Here is a 20,546-nt window from a genome sequence, read left to right as displayed (position 1 = left end):
TGAAGGGAAGTGTCTTCTTTTTTTTTTTTTTTTTTTTTTTTTTTTTTCCTTTCTTTCTTCAAGTGTTCCTCTACTTGTATGATAACATATGGTGTATGTGCCATGTTCTGAACATCCCCTCTCCACTTGTATAATGACACGTGACGTATGTGCTCGTATTCCAGACGCATTGAAAAGTTGCTCCATTCTGTAAATGTTCCACCAAATTCAACTCTCAGATATTATTTTTTTATTTTTTATTATTGTGGTATTAATTGCTTACCAATGGGGAGAAATGGGAGGAATATATCAACATCAGTGACAACAACTCACTAATCAAGTTGATAATTAACACAAAGATTCCTCCATCAGGATTTAATTTATGGATAAAATATTTCGATTAATTTGGTTTCAAGTTGCTGGATTCCTCAATACTTGGTCAATCTACCAGCTTTTTTGTTATTAAAAAGAAAGGATGGTAAACTTTATTGATATCACTGATCAATATAAATTATAACTTTGGTCATGGAGAAGGACATCCCCTACGAAATAGGGGATTGGTAAGCTTATCTGCTACAATCAACATCTTTTGGAGACAAACTACATTATGACACGTGGTGTTCCGAACAGTGACATATCTCCCCCCACTTAGAATTGAGAGGGAAAGTGGTCAAATTTTTAAAAAGAAAACTAATAAAAATGATTTGAAAATTTTGAATTTTAATGATAAGGACAAAATAAAGAGTAAAATAAATAGTACCATAATTGACTTTATAGTGTAAAAATATGATTTTTCGTTCAAGTGAACAGTACCATAAACTTTTCATTAAAACTCCCATGTTTAAAAACCACAGACACTAACATAGGGGAATGCATTTCAACGAAACCATGAAAGGGAGATTGAAACCGCTCGTGTTCGAAAACAAAAACTCCACAACAAACAACATTGTAACTGGTTGCAGCAACTTTGACAATTGGGGAATTGATCACATTATAACACCAAAAACTGTATTGACCAAAAATATTTTTAGATTACAAGTACAGGCGCAGCAATCAAGTCCATGGACGGCCATAGTCAAAAGGAACCAAGCGGAGTTCCATAAAAAATAAACTATTTGGACCCGAATGCAAATGACAATTTTGGCCGGGATTTGTTCTTACCCAACAGTTTCATTTGATTCAACCGTGCTTCCTCCTCCTCTTGTTTCTTCCTTCGCAATGCCTCTTCTTTTTGTCTCTGGAGCTCTTCCAGTTCCCTGTATCGCTCCTCCTCCCTCCGCTGCTGCTCCAAAGCCTCCCTTCTTTGAGCTTCTTCCACTCTCCTCCGGTTCTCTTCAAGCATACCTTCCAGCTCTTCTTTCTCTTTTCGAGCTTGTTCCTGTAGGACACACAAACACACAATAACTTATTTTGATTTGTTCCAATAATATAGAGGGAGGACAAGCAGGTGCAGACTAAAATAACATCCCATCTGGAATTGTGATTGTTTAAAATAATTACAAAGCCGAGTAATGCAATGTCTAGGTCTTAGATGCTCCCCGCCCCTATGTCTAGGTCTTCCAGCACCAGCACCCCTTGCAGATGAAAAATACATACTTACGGTAATGATTTTCCATTATCTTAAAAACACCTATCCTGTGTACTTATACCATATCTGCTATTTTACTCTTTTTTTGCGTAAGCTGTGAACCATGTCACTTTCCCGAAGAACAATTGTTCCCAAAAGTAATAACTCAAAAGACGAATGGTAACAATAACGAAAAATATTTTCAAGAACACAGAAGATGTGCATCCAACAACCCCAAATGGTGAAAACACACGATGACTGATACGTGTGCCTCTGAAACAAGAGAAAATGAGAATGCCGGAGGCAACATGTTAGACTAAATATTACCTCCTTATGCCTAGCCTCAACCAGAGCTGCTTCCTTTTCTTTCTCAAGTTGCACTGCCACTTCAGTAAGAAGCTTCTTCCGTCCTACCTCCAACTGCCTCTGTATTTCCACTTTAATCTCATCGGAGTTTAAGCTCTCCTCAACTTTCCTACGAATTGCTTCTTCCACCCTTCTTGAAGTCTCTTCTTCTAGCAGTTTCAATTCTGCTTCTTGTTGCCGCCTGAGAGTACAAGCAAAAAAGTTAAGTAATAAAGTGGTCTCTCATATAAAGAGGGGAACTGCCGCCTGAGTACAAATAAAATTCCAATTCACATATACTGCTTCCTCTTTTTTACCCCTCCCCTTCTCTCTCGTCATTATCTGACTGAATAAATGGCAAACTAACCTTCATGAGGACAAAGGCACTATAGATACGCTTATGCTTTTAAGGCATACCTCTAATGTATCCTGATCCAAACAAATGAGTTTCAAAACTGGTGAACAGTAGATAAACGATGCACCCATTTTGATCATCAAATATAACAAGTTGAACTAAAGCAGTATCATCCTTCAGAAAAGCCTTTGGAGGAGAATGTCAAGTATACCTGCTGCATTTTTAAAACTAATTATCGTGTTACTTCAAATTTAAACTAAATGCATTCTTGACATGATATGATTACAGTTCTAAGGGCAGTGTGTCTTGAGTGTGATAAACACTAATGACGAGACATTGAAAAACAGTCACATGTCAGAAACGGCAGTTCAACACTGATGAAGACATACGGTTGCCACATGGCAGAATGGAGTACGATCAGAAGCCAACAAAGTCCAAATCTTAAGGAACAAGTTTAGTAAGGCCTTGTTTGATAGAGAGGACTAGCGTGGATAGGACCAGACACTATATTGAAGGCATTTTGAAGGGAGAAATGGATGACAACTTCCCTATTTTGTCCAAGTTGAAGACAACTCATGAAGAAAAATGTCCCTTATAATCCTACCATTTTTGTGGGACTGGTAGGGATAGTAACCTTCAACTTGGACAATATATGAAAGTTATCATCCATTTTTTCCTTCTAAGTGCCTTCAATGTAGTAAACCGTCCTATCCAAGCTAGTCCTCCCTAACGAGGCCTAAATGATTTGGTAAACAAAAGTTAACCAGGACTTTTCAGTCTACCCAACTGTTGCATGGCTCAGCTTCTTAGTTTAGGCACAACAGGTACTTCTAAAGAATCTCCAAACACTTAGGTCTATCATATGGTTGGTCTCGTACACCAAATGGACTGACTAGGTATCTCTGAATACTCCAAATATGAACTTATGCAGGAAGATGATAGTGTCCTGTAGAAGCATATGTCTGAACGAGTAACTGAAAGTAAATCAGCCGTGACCAATGATTTGTGGATGTGACGAGAGCCAGTGATTTATGAATGTGAAGAAAAGTATCATGTGTTGACAGGACACTGTGCTTTAAAATTTATAAAAGAGGAACTAAATCATATATATAGTTATAGTGCATTTATTCTTGATAAACCACTAAATTCTGTACAGATCTTATTGATTAGTTTTCACACAACCAGACCCCCTCAGCCCCATTGTAACCCCCATCTGCCTACAATTGTGTAGGGGAGCATGTACTCAACCCACCCCCGATGATCCTTAAAAGGCCCTTGACTGAATTACTTACCGTCATAAGAAGATTAACACTACTTAGAATCAGAATAGATGTATCTGGGAGCAGCTGCGTACAATCTGGAGTCTAACTAAATTTCGTATTATTGACTTCTGAAATAAACAAATAATTAGTGCATCTCAATTATGAATAAGTAAACAGCAGCCATCCTTATTTAATTTTCAGAGAAAGTACCATATAAAACTGAAATGTTAACAAACAAGCATGTGCCCCAAAGTTAGGCTAGGCTAATTCAAACATGAACAGGAGGTTCTTTCCCTAAAACTAATTACGCTACGGTTTTAATGAACAAAAAACAACAGTAAGCATCCAAAAATACTACATTAACTTTCAGGAGAGCTACTATTCATGTAGAAATCAAAACTATTAAATTTGAGGGTAGCAATGAAAACAATCCCACATTACATCTTAGCGCATAACTCAGGCAAAGAGTTAAAACTGTCAGTCTACTCTAAAGATGAGCTTAGAAAAAGGTTATAAAGAAAAATTATATCATAAAAAAACTGATGTTCCGTAATTGTTATACCTTTTCTTCTCTTCTTCTTCTTCCTTTCTCAATTTCTCAGTGGCATTTTTCTGGTCCAACAATCCAAGACTTGAACTAGAAGATTTACGAATAGGAGACAAGGAGGAGCTCCTACTTCTTTGCCTCTTATAGCGCCTCAATACTGGAGAACGACTTTTACGGCGTCTTGGGGTTGGAGAACGACTTTTACGACGTCTTGGGGTAGGAGAACGACTTTTACGTCGTCTTGGAGTCGGAGAACGACTTCTTCGACGCTTAGGGGTAATTGAACGACTTTTCCGTCTGTATAGTAAAAACATACCGATTATCAACGACAATTGAAATTGCACATGACTACACATAATCAATAACTATCAAGTCAGTCCACCATGTAGCACAAAGTATATAGAAACATGTACGGTTACCTCATACATTGTTAAGTATAACCTTTGTGTGCTCCATCTTTTATCACATGAAGAAGCAAAGGTCACAATCGAGCAACAAAAGAACAGCCAACGACAACCATCACCTGCTCACTTCCCTTTTGACGGGAAGAATCTGAATTCTTTTAAATTCTTAGGAAGAGCATGCAACCTTATATCACTCTGGAAACTCTATATTTTAATCCATATCTTCATACTAGAATCTTATCCAATTATTTAGAAGGATCAAAAAAAATTTTTTTTTTTCTTTCCAAAGGTCACATATCCATCAATGCTATATCGAAACTAAGCCAATCATCAGATTTTATAACAACATCAGCAATTCTTTGGCATTGGCTTGACAGCAACAAAGCCTAAGGTGTACAAACCACAACTGTAGTTGAAGATCGGAAAAGAAAACTCAGAACATCAAATGTCAAAGCATACCAAATTTAGGCAATGGAACTACCAATTCCTGTCAACTTGAAGGTTTGAAGCCAAAAAGTCAAATATTAGCAATTAGCATACAGAATTTCAACTCGAAGCGATATAGAATGCCCCATTTAGCTGTGACACCAACATCAACATAGTAGGTACCAGGTAAACTTCAAAGCACATATTCATTTTCTATAAGAAAAACATTTACAAGACTTCACAATTGGAAAATGTACCACCAGATCTAAAAAGAAGGATAAGAAGATGCGTACAGAAACTCGAACATTATGTAAATCCAAATCCCATGAGCGATATGTAATGCCTCAATCTTTCCAACAATTGATTGAGAATCAGTTAAATTAGCACAAGAAAGGGGGAATATTAACGGGATCACCTGCTATGAGAATACGAGGAATATGGAGACCGGCTTCTGTCTCTGCGGCTTCTCCTGCTAGACCGATGCCCCACTGGAGATGGCGAATGCCTTCGCCTATAAGAAGGTGATCGTGATTGTGACCGTGCCAAGTCACGAGGCATCCTTCCGCCTCAACTTTAAGCCTACTGGGAATATTTCTTAGAATGGAACTTGAACACTAACAACAATTTGTGCTACTGTGCCCTATAAAACCAAAATAAATCAATCATTAACGGTTCGTTTGCAGCTGGGAAACTGTCAAAGATCAATTAAGCAATACCAAAAACAACAACAATGATCCTTAACGGGTTCGTATTCAGCTGAGAAACTGTCACAAAAGACAATAAAATGAATATACAAAATTTGTCATGTAAACAATTAAGCAGAACATTGAAAATACAACAAATTAAAATAATAAAACACAAAAAAAAAAAATCCAAATGAATAAGCATAAAATAAAACAACGGTGTCTGATTTGAGGCCTAATTAGGAACTGATTAATCAGCGGAGAACAATCTATATACAAATTCATATATAAAAATTGAAGAATTTACTGACAATTAATCGCCGAGAAACTGCAAAGATAATCAAAATTTAGCATCAATCGCGCAATAAGCATCCCCAAAATAAAATAAAAATAAAAAATTGAAAAATATACCTGTGAAGCACAGAGCAGAGCAGATGGGGTACCTACGGCAAGAGAACAATCAGGGAGATCGGAAACCGCCCAACGCCGCCTTGACCAAAACCCTAATTCCTAACAGAGAGTAATTTGGTGCGACAGACGGACAGAGATTATGATTAATTTGGGTATTTTGATAAGACATATGGGCTTTGAATGAAAATACGAAAGACGAAGAGGGCCTTTTTCGTATTTTCACAAATGAAAAATAATATCAAATAAAATAATAAAACATGACAAACCCAAAGCCCCTGCGCACCAACAACTCCTAAATACAACCCCGCCGCACCACTGACACCCCAAAAATTCCAACCCAGCCCCGCCGCAGCAACACCCAGGGTCCCACTCCGGTCGCCAACCATCGCAGCACCACCACCACCCGAAACCGCCCCACCTCCACCACCCCTCTAACCTTCCCTCTACACGGTCTCTCTCTATATCCGAAAGCTCGAAAGTTTTCAGTGATGGGGAAGCCAGGTTCACGGTAAGACCTTACCTCCATGGCGCACAACACAAGCCTCTCTCTCTCTCTCTCTCTCTCTCTCTCTCTCTCTCTTCTGAGTTTTTAATATTTGCGTGCAGCTCAGAATCTTCGACCAACGCAGACCGCAAGTTCGAAAAGAAGCTCGAATTTTATGCCAGTAAGTTTGGATCTTCGCTTCACTTTTACCTTAATTGTACTCTGTGTCTCTTGGAAAGGAATCATATGAGTAATCTCGATACTGGTTTTCATCTCCGATTAGTTTCTCCCCGAAAAATGACTGCTTTTCGATGTATAGCTTTTCCGAAAATTAATTTTCTGAATGAACAATGCAGAGGTTAGAGATGCAGTTTCTTCCTTGGGTGCTCAGAAGGCTATTGTTAAGGTGAGGATCTCTAATTCATCGACTTTCCTTCTGTTATTCAATACCAGTACTTTACCGGCATTCTGTGTAGCGGAATTTTTTGTGTTGCATAACTTTTCTTGGTAGTATAGGGTATGTCGTTTGACGAGGCGATATTGGAGGAGGTCTGTAATGTCTCTTGGTATATGATGTCTTGGAGTTTTTAGACTTCAGAACCATTAATTGAGGGTGACCGTGATAACATTTTGTATTCATGGTTTTCCGGTTGGTTGTTTGGAGCTCATTTTTAGGTATTGATGGCTTGCCTGTCGTATTCTGAGTCGGACTTTGAGCCCATGTTTGATGTGGAGGATTAGACTAGGCTCGCCAAATGACTGGATTTTATGTGCAATCAAGGAAGACTATGAATGTTGGAGGATTAAAATGAAGTAATCGTAAGAGGTTGATGTATTTCCTTGATTGCACATGAAAAATCTAGTCATTTGGCTACTCAAGTGTAGTCCCCCATATCAAACGTGGTCCTAGAAGTACATGTTTTGTTGTAGTTATTGTTATTGTTTGTGAGAGGAAGAGAAGATGTGAGCTATAAACACTTAAGGATTTTAGAGTGGAGCAGAAATTGTTATAACCAGTTGACGACGACTCTGGGTGGGGGTGTGGGGTGATCAAGATCGTTGAATGAAACAGAATAAATAGCTACACCATGAAAATAGACATGGGATTTTTTATTAAGCAAATGCCTCATGGAAGATTGGCACAAATTTTCAGGAGTTACTTAAGTTCCTTGCAGGTTTGGAGGGAGAGAGACAGTAATCACAGAGGCATCATATATCAAAACCTGGGTTCTGGGAGGTTTAAAACTGCCTAATCTGTTAGATTGAGCTACTGTTGGCCTCCCAACTCATGGAACCTATGTGATTTACATTCCTATTTGTAGTGGATGGAAAAAATATAGTTATAACATTTTTGAACAATCAAGGATTTATGAGAGGGGATTAGTGCCAGGGACCCTTCCGAGCTCTCTTTGGATAGAAAGGGTGACCACCCATTTGGTGACAACGCATGGCAAGTTGTGAGAGAGCATCCTTACACCATCTATTGAAACCCTAAGCTAGGCTGTTTCATAAGAACGGACAAGTCTTGTGCATGGAGGAATAGAGATCGCTGATTACGAGAAAGGGGAGGCATTGTTGTTTGGGATGAAAAACAAATAGCGTTGGAGGTTGGGAATGAAGTAGCAGATTCAACAATAAAAAAGAAACCAGAAGAAACATGAATTAGAGAAATGGGGTCTTTGATTTAGTTTCCTGGGATATTTAAAGTCAAGTACGGACTGCGAAATGTGGCTAGGCAAGGAATAATAGGATGTTAGTGTTGCCTTCTTTTAGCATACAAAGATGTTGAGTTCATTGGCTTCAAATTGGACACAACATGGAAAGCCAATATCGAGTCCATTCTTAGGGCTTATTAAGAGATCAAACTTGTCCAAACCTTCAACTTGTGTAAACAAATGAGAGACTGCCCCCCTTTCAACTTAAGATTATTTCTAACCTCTCAGCAGGGTTTCTAGTTTCCACCACTAGAAAAAGAGGCCTATACGAGGAATTAAATACGTCTTCAAGAAAGATGTAGACATTTTATGCAGTTATTTGCTCTACATGAAATTGGGGTCGCTTAAGGAAGGAAAAATGCAAGACCAGTAAAAATTTATCACTACAGTGAAGTTCTTGAAATTCTGGATTTTTTTTTTTCTTCAAATACTTCCCCAGCCCAGACAAAATGCTATATCAAGCCTTCCACTTGACATTCTTTCCACTGCGATAACATTAACTTTTGGATTTTGTTATTCATCATGTTACTGATATTACTTGAACAAATCATTACGTTGTAGTGTTTTTTCACTGTCCGTTGTATGTTAATGAGTTAACTTTATCTTCTACCAGAAGAAGAAACTACGTAGCCGACAGAAGAAACTGAAAGCGTATGATCTCTCTTCTTTCTCAGAATTCCTTCCTGAGCTGAAAGAGAAGCAATCCACTGCTGCTTCGGAGTTCAAGATAAATTGTAAATCCAAGAAAAAGCTAGTGTAAGTCATCCAGTTCTGCGATTCTAAACACGGTTGCAATCTTTACCTTTCATTTTCACATTGTCCTATGGAATTTCAGTAAAGTAATAGTGGATTTCATTTTCATCAGATTGAAGGAAGGAAAGCAGTTGACTACAGTTCTTAATCATCCCACTTTCAAGTCGAATCCCTTGGCTGCCATTCATCAACACTTACAGAGTACTCAGCCAGTCGAAGATGTCAAACCGGAGAAAAGGAAAAACAAAAGTGGAAGCAAGAAGAGGAAAGAAAAGAAATCTAAGGCATCAGCCGGACCCCAAGCTATGGATATGTGAGTCAATATACAGACCCTCATCTATCTACCTTGCTGACTCGGTTTTGTTCATATATCATCGTGAATGTTCCAATGCTCAAACTTTAAATTTGCAATTTTGTTAGTCTCACTGGAACTTGTAACAGATTATATTTCAACAAAACAATCTGAATGCAGTATGTTAGGAAATTTTGAGCTCAAAAGAATGTTAATTGTGACCATGCATTTATCGGCGTATACTGTTTTACTCACGGACGAGTCAATAAAACTGTCTTTGGACGCGCCGGGAGAGATCTTCGTGTGACATAAGATATACTGTCAGGTTTCAAGTACCATCTTGAAATTGGTTTATGGAAATGGTGTGCTAAATTTTGCCTAGCTGTTTGTTTACCAGCCAATGAGATTATTGTATATCTTGTGTGTTTAGAAAAGAAAAAAAAAAACAAACAAAACAAAAAAAAGAAAGTGCTTCTTTTTCCCCAGCTGGCCAATTCAGGATTCAGGCTGATTATTTTAAACTGAGGGTGGTGCTATCCACGTAATCAAGATCATTTTTGGATTTCGCAATCTGGAGTCTGACAATACAAAGAAATCGGACCACTCATTTAGATCCTACGGTTTTTATTAGCCTATTTACCGGCTCATCTTACATAAATCAAGAGTTCATATTTCTCTCTCTCTCTCTCTCTCTCTTGAACAGTCGGTATTCTCTGGTTTATCGACTTTGGACTACGAGATCTAAATTCCTACCCACATTTTACGTTTTACTCACTTCTTTCAATTTTCGATTTTCGTTAAAATTAATTGAATGCTGAAATGAAAGCAATTGGTGTGGGCAAAAAAGAAATAAAGTAATTTAGGCTAACGGTACAATTTTTCTTCAGCCCTACTCAATTATTGATGTCCAAAGTAGTCAACAATGAACAACAATCCACCATCAACAGGCTACCCACTTTTGTTTTCTTCTCCTTCTCCAAATAAGAATTAAAATAAGTGCCACAGATAAACGAGAACAATTTACATAAACGGTTTACCATAACTATGGCATTCCGATTCAATAATGTCATGTTATGGGTAAGTTTTTCTTCATATGACGTAATACTATACAATTAAAACACTACATAAACAGTGAACTCGTTTCATGCAAATTGCTCTTCGAACAAAAACTTTCGTCTTCGAAAGGTTTGTTCCTTTATGCCATGATCTTTTTCTCACCGTCTGCTCAAGTTAGAATCAGCCTCCCCGCAAAATAAATTACAGCAGTTTTAGATATCGTTTCGCAAAAGAAAAAATAAATAATACAGGAATTTATATGTGGTGGATCTGATTCATGCATCCTGAACAAAAATACAATTCCAGAAGGTAATTTATTCTCAAATGTATTTTGTTTTGTAGAAGATTAAGCAAATACAAAGGCAGTAATTATACTTAGAATCTAATTAACACATGATTAATCAAGAAGGGTGAACCTTCTTGGTAGAAATGCCCTTCCAAGCCGATTTCATGGAAGCAGTAGCGGAGTTGAGTGCAGCCTCAATGTACCTCTTGGAAGCAACAGTTGCTGCATTTTCCATCAACTTCCCCATCCTCCTAGCCCCTTCCGCCGTCGCAACCAGGCTGTCCATTTCCTCTTTCGACATGCGTTCCATCTCCTCCTCGAAGCGTCGGAACTCGTCCATGGCGCTCTCCATCACCGAGTCCATGTAGTCCTCGGCTTCCTGCATGGCAGTCTCGGCTTCTTCCACCTCCTGTTGCTGTTCGAGCTCGACCGCGGCCCACGATCTGTAGGCTTCGATCTCGAACAGCTTCATGAGGTCCTCGATCGTGGCGGGGTCGAAGGACTCGTCTTGCAAGGCTTGGTTGGAGAGGAAGCTGAATTGAGCAATGAGATCTTCCATGTTGTTGGATAACTTCTTGTTGGTGATTTGGTGTTGTGGGAGAAAGAATAGATCTAGCTTTAAGATTATGCCAAACCTAAACTGTGGGTAAAAAGTAGATGGGGTACGAAGGAACCTTCAACTTTATGTAATGGATTCATGGACTCATGGTGGGGATAGAATTTTGCCAAATGGTCACGTGCATGATGACACAAGCATGGCCAAAATAGTCCGTTGAAGAAGGGCGAGGATTGTCTGTTCTCCCATTTTCGATGCGCCCTCCTGTTTTGTGTGGTCACGGTTAAGCCACGTCAACATTTTATATTATTTTTTTAGAGATAATGAGACAAAAAAGAATAGTAATATAAAATGTAGACGTGGCTTAACCGTAATCACACAAACATGAGGGCATGGGAGGGCATCGGAAGTGGGAGGGCAAACAATCATTGTCCGTTGAAGAAAAGGTGAAGGATGGGAGATCGAATCTTCAACACTCATTTTGTGTGTGGTTTCTGATATTGATTGATATGTATTAAGTTTATAACAATAAAGTTAAAAAAGATTAAATTTATTAACACGTATTAATGAATAATAGATATCACATAAATGCTACATGCAAAATGGATGCAAAAGATTTGAACTCAAAAGATATAGGAGGGGATTATCACACGCTCTGATTGTAATCAAACAAAAACAAAGGTCAAGACTAAATAAGAGTGTGTATTTATTATTTTTGTAAAGAATACTAATGAGCTCTTTAGAGCGTATCTAATGTGTTGGGCAAGAGTTGGAGGCTAGAGGCCGCTCAAAAATGATGATATAGCCTATCGATATCGAGTGGTGAAGGGCTAGTGGCTAGGATTCTATATGTTAAGTGGGTTTCAGGGTGCTCAATGCTTGGGCTGAGCCTAATTTGAGCTCGTAAGGTGCCTAGGCTTCAATTTGAATCGGCAAATTTTACTCAGCTAGAAGTTATTTTTCCAATTTTGAGGCTAGGTTATCAATTTGCCTAGGCCATAAGGCTTCCATTAAATATGCTCTTACATGAAGTCATTCTTGTGTATGTTACAATTTGGCATAAATATAAATTAAATATATTAAATTGTGATTTGTCTTCCTCATTGAAAATTCTCCATCCAAATTCGTCAAGTGATGAATTTCTTATCGGATAATAGTGATCTAAAATATGTTAATTTTAATACATCTTATTTTTCATTTATGTGAGTTGAATCTAATAGCTTTTTAGATACAAATTTGCCTTCTCTGTTTATATATATAGATACTAGTGGTATTCCTCTTCACAAGAAAGTGAGAAGTTTTAGGTTCGATTCTTGCAAAAGGTGAATTTGAACCACATTATTGCTAACCTATTGTGAGGCTAAGCCCACCCCTCTCTTTTGTGTAGATAATATCGATTGTTAAAAATAAAAAATAAAGAGTAAATTGTAGTAATGGTCCCTTAACTTTAACTCAATTGGAGTAATGGTCCCTCAACTAAAAAACTATTACCATTGGTCCCTCAACTTTAATTCAACTGAGTTTTTAGTATTAACAGAATTTATGGAATTATGTTATGTTCTATGGGATGCACATGTACGCGTATTATTATTGATGCCTTAATTGGATTTACGGTCATGAATAGTATTGCATTGACTAGAATTATCGAATTATCGATTTACCATTATATGATTATAATTATGTTATCTGCTCATCGTGTGCTACATTGGTGTTTATACCCGTCCGGGTTAGGGCCAGGCTTCACATGTATGTTCACGTCGCATCATACCCTCACTTTGGATCCATTGTAGGTGTCAGTCATGTCCTAGACGGCTATGGGCAATTAGGACTCGTATGTAACGTGCATAGCACCAGTCTTCCCGTGATTGTAGTACTAAAGCGTAAATCATTATTACACCCAATCCTATTCATGTCAGAATACCTCTGCATGAACTCGTGTGTCAGCATATGTCGATGAGCACCCGATATTATATGTTCGTTCATTCAAGTTATGGTGATTACCGATGGTCATGTGTTTTATATGCTAAATATCATGAATTGTTGCATTATGGTAATATTACTATTTATGATAAACGTTTTCATAGTATATGTAGTATATATATTTGGAAACCATACTTATTTTACGACAAAGGGTTACTACATTTTCGAAAAGGTTTTACAAGCTTTATTTTTAGGCTCACTTACTCTTGTTTTTTGCCCCTCTAGGTTTTTAGTGGCTGAGCTTTCGTGTCGACGAGGATTCTTGACAAATCTTGGTTTAGGAGTTTACCTTCAATGGTAGAATTCTCATTCTACTTTACTATACTTTACTTATGCTTTGACATCACGTGTGAAATGGATTCATTCTCTCTCACATGCGCACTCTTGCATTTAGGCACTTTTAGGTTTAAATTTATTTATATTTTCCACATCACAACACTATATGGCTTCGTCACCTTTCTGGTGTCGGCCAGCATAACTCGATTCAGAGTCCAAGTGGACATTTCGGGTTGGGGTTGTCACCCAAAACATTGTTAAAATTGGGTTCCACCCTTAAGAATATCAATGGAATGTCTAACCTTAGTTTTCAAAACTTCACAATGGGGCTAAAATGAAAATGAATAGATTGGATGTACGAATTTGCAAAACGGACTAAAAACGTGAGTGTGAACCCACGTTTTCTGTCAAAAATGCAAATTTTTTATTTTCGCGAAACAGCTTCCATGAGCATAATGGAAAACTTCGTAAGACATGTGGAAGTGGATTTACAAAGTATTGAGCAACAAATGTATATCTAGTAGAATATTTAAGTTTAAAACTAAAAAAAAAAAGGTGAAAAATATAGTAGTGAGACCCAAAAATAGGGTTCTACCCTCAAGAATTTTAACGGAAAGTCTTACCTTAATTTTCAAAACTTCACGTGAGGCAAAGGCGAAAATAAATAGATTGAACGATGATTTAAATACGACTGGGCGAGGATTGGTAGCGTGGTACCGATCTTTCCCAATTCCCTTTTTTTTATTTATTTTCTGCTTTTTTGTTTATTCCTTTGAGTTTTTTCTTCGTACATTACTTTATCTAAGTAACCACCATTAAATTCAAATATCTTTAAATTTAGGTTTTCAATCATTGATTACAAGTGTTTAAATATGTATGATAATAGATTTTGCATGAAAAAATATATTTTGAAGAATATGAGTTTGATAGTTTGTTGTTATGGTAAGAGAATTAAATCAAACATAAGCAAAAACCAAAAACTAAAAAGAAAAAATTGAAAAGAGAGGTTCGGTATGAGTTTAGCAATTCTTTTCAGGTACTGTTGCTAAGACGCTAGCGATAGTTCCTCTTTACAATCGGTATCGAATTACTGATCGTATCCTTTTCTATTTCATTTATTTATTTGGAAGCAAGTTTACGATTTATTGAGCAACAAATGTATATTTAGTAGACTATTTAAGTCAAAGACTAAAAAGATAAGTTAAAAATATAGTAGGGAGGCCCAAAACATTGTTAAAATGGCGTTCCACCCTCAAGAATATAACAAAAAGTATTATTATAATCTTCAAACTTCATGGTGAGGTGAAGGTGAAAAATTAACAACGATTTATGTACGAAGTTGTAGAAACTGACTAAAAACCGTTTTTTGTCAAAACTGCAATATTTTTATTTTCACGAAATATTTCAATGACCATTAAGGAAAATTTTATAAGGCATTTGGAAGCGGATTTACGATTTATTGAGCAACAAATGTATATTCGATAGAGTATCTATGTGGAAAACTAAAAAAATAAGTGAAAATTATAATAGTGAGGCCGAAAACATTGTTAAAATACGGTTCCACCCTCAAGAATATTAATAGAAAGTATTAATTTAATTTTCAAATTTCACGGTGAGGTGAAGGTGAAAATAAATAGTTCGAATGGCGATTTATATACGAATTTGTAAAAACCGACTAAAAACCATCAGTGTTGACCCACGTTTTTTGTAACATCCCACATCACCCAGGGGAGTGAATTATGTAAGCTTTATATGTATATTCTCACCTCTACCTAGCACAAGGCCTTTTGGGAGCTCATTGGCTTCGGGTTCCGTAGGAACTCTAAAGTTAAGCGAGTTCGCGCGAAAGCAATCCTAGGATAGGTGATCCACTGGGAAGTTCTCTTGTGAGTTCCTAGAAACAAAACCGTGAGGGCGTGGTCGGGGCCCAAAGTGGACAATATCATGCCATGGTAGAGTCAAGCCCAGGATGTGGTAGGGGCCCGGGCCAGGGCCGCCCCGATTCATCGGAAAATTTCACTATTTTTAAAAATTCTCAGAAAATACAAAAATGAAGATCTCAAAGAGTAGAGAAAACTTTATACATGTGGCCAAGTCCAATTTGGCTAGGAAAAGCTCCAATTTCACCAAAATGTGTCGAAAACCCTAGAATAGGTGTGCTTCGATCCGTCGCCTTGGGTAGTCCGCCGCCCCTATAGTTTTTTAGGCTTTGTTCTAGGCCTCAAGGGAAGTCTAGCAATGGTGGTAATTGGAGGGAAACCTTTCATAATTGTTAGAATTCGAGCAAGGGTTCCCGCGGCATCCATGGTGCGGGTTCCCAAATTCCAAGACCAATTCCACTCCAATTTGGGCTGGAATAGGTAGAAGGGATGATGAGAGATGACTTCCAAGTGGTGGGGGACCTTCATCTCACCGAAAATTGGCTAGGAGACCATGAATCTCGTCGGTTGTGTCTCACGGGTCAAAAGACCCGTTCACCCCCTACCTTTTTTTTTTTTTTTTCCTCTCTTTTCCCTCCTTTCTGTCTCCTTCCATTGATCCCAGTCTCTCCCTTATCTCTCCTTTCCTTTCAATCATAGCCACAAACGTGGCACTCCCTTTTATTCCAGATTTTCTGGAATCTTCTCATTAATGTCAAAATGACTATTTTACCCTTAACTTCTATCGTTAATAACTTCTTCATTATAACTCCATTTTACCAACGGTTTGCGCCTACGCGTTCGTGAGTTCAAGCCCTATTCAAAAATATAAATTGTGGCTTGAAAAGGTCTACAGATTTTAAATAGTTCATTTCCAAACTTTAAATCTCGTAAGCCGTTTAATTTAAAACTGAACTCAAATAAATTAATATAAATTCCCGAAAAATAATATAAACTCTCAATACCATGAATACGTATATTATAATAATTCCCAGAACCAAACTTTATGATTTTCGCAATTTTATCTTTGGGACCGTACATTGATTTAATTTTGATTTTCTTCACATATTCACAATTATGAATATAAAATTCATATATTTAAATTTTCAGGGTATTACAGTTAACCCTCGTTTTTTTGGTCAAAAATAAATTTTTTTATTTTTACGAAATATTTTCCTCAAACATTAAGGAAAACTTTATAAGGTGTTTGGAAGTGGTTTTATGATTTATTGAGCAACAAATGTATACTTAGTAGAATATTTAAGCCGAAAACTAAAAGAATAAGTGACAAATAGAATTGTGAGGACCAAAACATTGTCAAACGGGGTTCCACCATCAAGAATCTCAACGGAAAGTCTTACCTAAATTTTCAAAATTTCACATTGAGGCGAAGGTGAAAACAAATAGATTGAACGAATGATTTAATTACGAATTTGTAAAACCAACTAAAAATCGTGAGTGTTAACCCACGTTTTTTGGTCAAAAATGCAAATTTTTATTTTTGAAAAATATTTTCCGCGAGTATTGAGGAAAACTTTATAAGGTGTTTGGAAGCGGTTGTATGATTTATTGAGCAACAAATGTATGCTTAATAGAATATTTAAGCTGAAAACTGAAAAAAATATATATGTGAAAAATACGATAAGGTGGACCAAAACATTGTCAAATGGGGTTCCACCCTCAAGAATCTCAATGGAATGTCTCACCTTAATTTTCAAAACTCCACATTGAGGTGAAGCTAAAAATAAATAGATTGAACGGTGATTTATGTACGAATTTGCAAAATCGACTAAAAGCAATGAATGTTAACACGTGTTTTTTCGGTCAAAAATGAAAATTTTTATTTTTGCAAAATATTTTCTGCGAGCATTATGGAAAAATGTATAAGGTGTTTGGAAGCGTTTTTATAATTTATTAAGCAACAAATGTATACTTAGTAGAATATTAAAGCCGAAAACTGAAAAAATAAGTGAAAAATATAATAGTGAGGACCAAAACATTGTCAAATGGAGTTCCACCCTTAAGAATCTCAATGGAAAGTCTTACCTTAATTTTCAAAATTTCACGGTGAGGCGAATATGAAAACAAATAGATTGAACGTTGATTTATGTAGGAATTTGTGAAACGACTAAAAATCGTGAGTGTTAACCCATATTTTTTTGGTAAAAAATGCAAATTTTTATTTTTGTGAAATATTTTCTGTGAGTAGTAAGCAAAACTTTATAACTTGTTTGGAAGCAGTTTTATGATTTATTGTGCAACAAATGTAAACTTAGTAGAATATTTAAGCCGAAAACTGAAAAAATAAGTGAAAAATATAATAGTGAAAACCAAAACATTGTCAAATGGGTTCCACCGTCAAGAATCTCAATGGAAATTCCTACCTTAATTTTCAAGATTTCATGGCGACGCGAAGGTGAAAACATATCGTTTTACGATGATTTATGTGCGAATTTATAAAACTGACTAAAACTCGTGAGTGTTAACCCACGTTTTTTTGGTCAAAAATGCAAATTTTTATTTTTGCGTAATATTTTTCGCAAGCATTAAGGAAAACTTTGTAAGGTGTTTGGAAGTAGTTTGATGATTTATTGTGCAACATATGTATACTTAGTAAAATATGTAAACCAAAAATTGAAAAAAAAAAAAAAAGTGAAAACCACAATAATGAAGACCAAAACATTGTCAAATGGGGTTCCATCATCAAGAATCTCAACGGAAAGCCTTACCTTAATTTTCAAAATTTCACAATGAGGTGAAGGTGAAAGCAAATAGTTGGAATGACGATTTATGTATGAATTTGTAAAACCAACTAAAAATCGTGAGTGTTAACCCACGTTTTTTTGGTCAAAAATGAAAAATTTTATTTTTGTAAATATTTTCCGCAAGCATTAAGGAGAACTTTTTAATGTGTTTGGAAGTGGTTTTATGATTTATCGAGCAACAAATGTATTCTGAGTAGAATACTTAAGCCGAAACTAAAAAAATAAGTGAAAAATACAATAGTAAGGACGAAAACATTATCCAATGGGGTTCCACCTTCAAGAATCTCAATGAAAGGTCTCACCTTAATTTTCAAAACTTCACATTGAGGCGAATGTCAAAATAAATAGATTGAACAGTGATTTATGTACGAATTTGCAAAACCGACTAAAAGTTGTGAGCTAACACCCATGTTTTTTTGGTCAAAAATGAAAAAATTTACTTTTGCGAAATATTTTTCGCGAGCATTAAAGAAAACTTTATAAGATGTTTGGAAGCAGTTTTATGATTTATTGAGCAACAGAATTTATAGAATTATGCTACGTTCTATGGGATGCACAGGTATGAGTATTATTATTGATGCCTTAATTGGATTTACAATCATGAATAGTATTGCATTGACTAGAATTATCGAATTATCAATTTTCCATTATATGATTATAATTATCTGCTCATCGTGTGCTACACTGGTGTTTGTACCAGTCTGGGCTAGGGCCAGGCTTCATATGTATGTACACATCACATCGTACCCTCACTTTGGATCCATTATAGGTTCCAATCATGTCCTAGACTGCTATGTGCAATTAGGACTCGTATATGACGTGCATAGTGCCAGTCTTCATGTGATTGTAGTACTAAAGTGTAAATCATTATTACACCCAGTCATATTCATGTTAGAATACCTCTGCATAAACTCGTGTGTCAGCATATGTCGATGAGCACCCGATATTATATGTTCGTTCATTCAAGTTATGGTGATTACCGATGGTCATGTGTTTTATATGCTGAATATCGTGAATTGTTGCATTATGGTGATATTACTATTTATGATAAAATGTTTTCATAGTATATGTAGTATATATATTTGGAAACCATACTTGTTTTACGGCAAAGGGTGATTACATTTTCGAAAAGGTTTTACAAGCTTTATTTTTAGGCCCACTTACCCATGTTTTTCGCCTCTCTAGGTTTTAGTGGCTAAGCTTTCGTGTCGACGAGGATTCTTGACAAATCTTGGTTTATGAGTTTACCTTCGATGGTAGAATTCTCATTCTACTTTACTATATATGCTCTGACATCACATGTGAAATGGGTTCATTCCTGCTCACATGGGCACTCTTGCATTTAGGCACTTTTAGGCTTAAATTTATTTATATTTTCCACATCACAACACTATATGGCTTCATTACATTTCTGGTGTCATCCATCACAGCTCGATTCAGAGTCTAGGTGAACATTCCAGGTTGGGGTGTGTCATCCAAAACATTGTTAAATTTGGATTCCACCCTCAAAAATATCAATGGAATGTCTAACCTTAATTTTCAAAACTTCACGATGAGCCGAAGGTGAAAATGAATAGATTGGACGACGATTTATGTACGAATTTGCAAAACGGACTAAAAGCGTGAGTGTGAATCCACGTTTTCTATCAAAAATGCAAATTTTTTATTTTCGCAAAACATTTTCCATGAGCATAATTGAAAGCTTCATAAGGCATGTGGAAGTGGATTTGCGATGTATTGAGCAACAAATGTATATCTAGTATAATACTAAAGTTGAAAACTAAAAAAAATAAGTGAAAAATATAGTAGTGAGACCCAAAAATAAAGTTCTACCCTCCATAATCTTAACAGAAAGTCTTACCGTAATTTTCAAAACTTCACGGTGAGGCAAAGGTGAAAATAAATAGATTGAACGATGATTTAAATACGATTGGGCGAGGATTGGTAGCGTGGTACCGATTTTTCCCAATTCCATTTTTTTTTCTACTTTTTTGTTTATTCCTTTGAGTGTTTTCTTCGTACATTACTTTATCTGAGTAACCACTATTGAATTCAAATATCTTCAAATTTAGGTTTTAAATCGTTGATTACAAGTGTTTAAATATGTACGATAATAGATTTTGCATGAAAAAATAAATTTTGAAGAATATGAATTTAATAGTTTGTTGTTATGGTAAGAGAACTAAAACAAACATTAACAAAAAACAAAAACTAAAAAACTGAAAAGAAAAAACTGAGAAGAGGGGTTCGATATGAATCTAGCGATTCGAACCTGGTACTGTTGCTAACATGCTAGCGGTATTGTTGCTAACATGCTAGCGACAATTACATTTTACAATCAGTAGCTAAGTACTGATCGCATCATTTTCTATTTCATTCATTTATTTGGTAGCAAGTTTACGATTTATTGAGCAACAAATGTATATTTAGTAGGCTATTTTAAGTCGAAAACTAAAAAAATAAGTGAAAAATATAGTAGTGATGC

At 36.3% G+C, this 20,546-nt stretch overlaps 3 protein-coding genes across 7 annotated transcripts; 1 reads left to right on the top strand and 2 right to left on the bottom strand.

The window, feature by feature from the left end:
- Nucleotides 1-945: 945 nt before the first annotated feature.
- LOC125476790 (uncharacterized protein At1g10890) lies at nt 946-6,133 on the bottom strand. Of its 5 annotated transcripts, XM_048583316.1 has the most exons (6): nt 5,980-6,112; nt 5,602-5,649; nt 5,301-5,525; nt 4,071-4,352; nt 1,874-2,093; nt 946-1,357 (listed from the first exon to the last, which is right to left on the bottom strand). In XM_048583316.1, exons 3-6 carry the CDS (start codon nt 5,441-5,443, stop codon nt 1,091-1,093), a joined length of 912 nt encoding a protein of 303 aa, XP_048439273.1. In that variant the 5' UTR covers nt 5,444-5,525; nt 5,602-5,649; nt 5,980-6,112; the 3' UTR covers nt 946-1,090. The 5 variants fall into 5 exon arrangements, with proteins under 5 accessions (XP_048439273.1, XP_048439272.1, XP_048439276.1 ...); XM_048583315.1 differs by lacking the exon at nt 5,602-5,649 and having other exon boundaries at nt 5,980-6,133; XM_048583319.1 differs by lacking the exons at nt 5,602-5,649; nt 5,980-6,112 and adding an exon at nt 4,475-4,590 and having other exon boundaries at nt 5,301-5,439.
- A 139-nt stretch (nt 6,134-6,272) lies between these two features.
- LOC125476791 (putative ribosome biogenesis protein slx9-like) lies at nt 6,273-9,451 on the top strand. Its single transcript, XM_048583320.1, has 5 exons — nt 6,273-6,487; nt 6,586-6,644; nt 6,820-6,869; nt 8,792-8,934; nt 9,044-9,451. Exons 1-5 carry the CDS (start codon nt 6,468-6,470, stop codon nt 9,246-9,248), a joined length of 477 nt encoding a protein of 158 aa, XP_048439277.1. The 5' UTR covers nt 6,273-6,467; the 3' UTR covers nt 9,249-9,451.
- A 1,128-nt stretch (nt 9,452-10,579) lies between these two features.
- LOC125476792 lies at nt 10,580-11,281 on the bottom strand. The gene has a single exon (XM_048583321.1). It carries the CDS (start codon nt 11,122-11,124, stop codon nt 10,681-10,683), a length of 444 nt encoding a protein of 147 aa, XP_048439278.1. The 5' UTR covers nt 11,125-11,281; the 3' UTR covers nt 10,580-10,680.
- Between the last annotated feature and the right edge of the window lie 9,265 nt (nt 11,282-20,546).

This window comes from the organism of the source record quoted next, unplaced genomic scaffold (genome assembly GCF_019419815.1).
Source record: "Pyrus x bretschneideri cultivar Hongxiangsu unplaced genomic scaffold, Pyrus_bretschneideri_v1 Contig2, whole genome shotgun sequence".
Lineage (NCBI taxonomy): Eukaryota > Viridiplantae > Streptophyta > Magnoliopsida > Rosales > Rosaceae > Pyrus > Pyrus x bretschneideri.
This window is presented reverse-complemented; position numbering and strand designations above follow the sequence as displayed.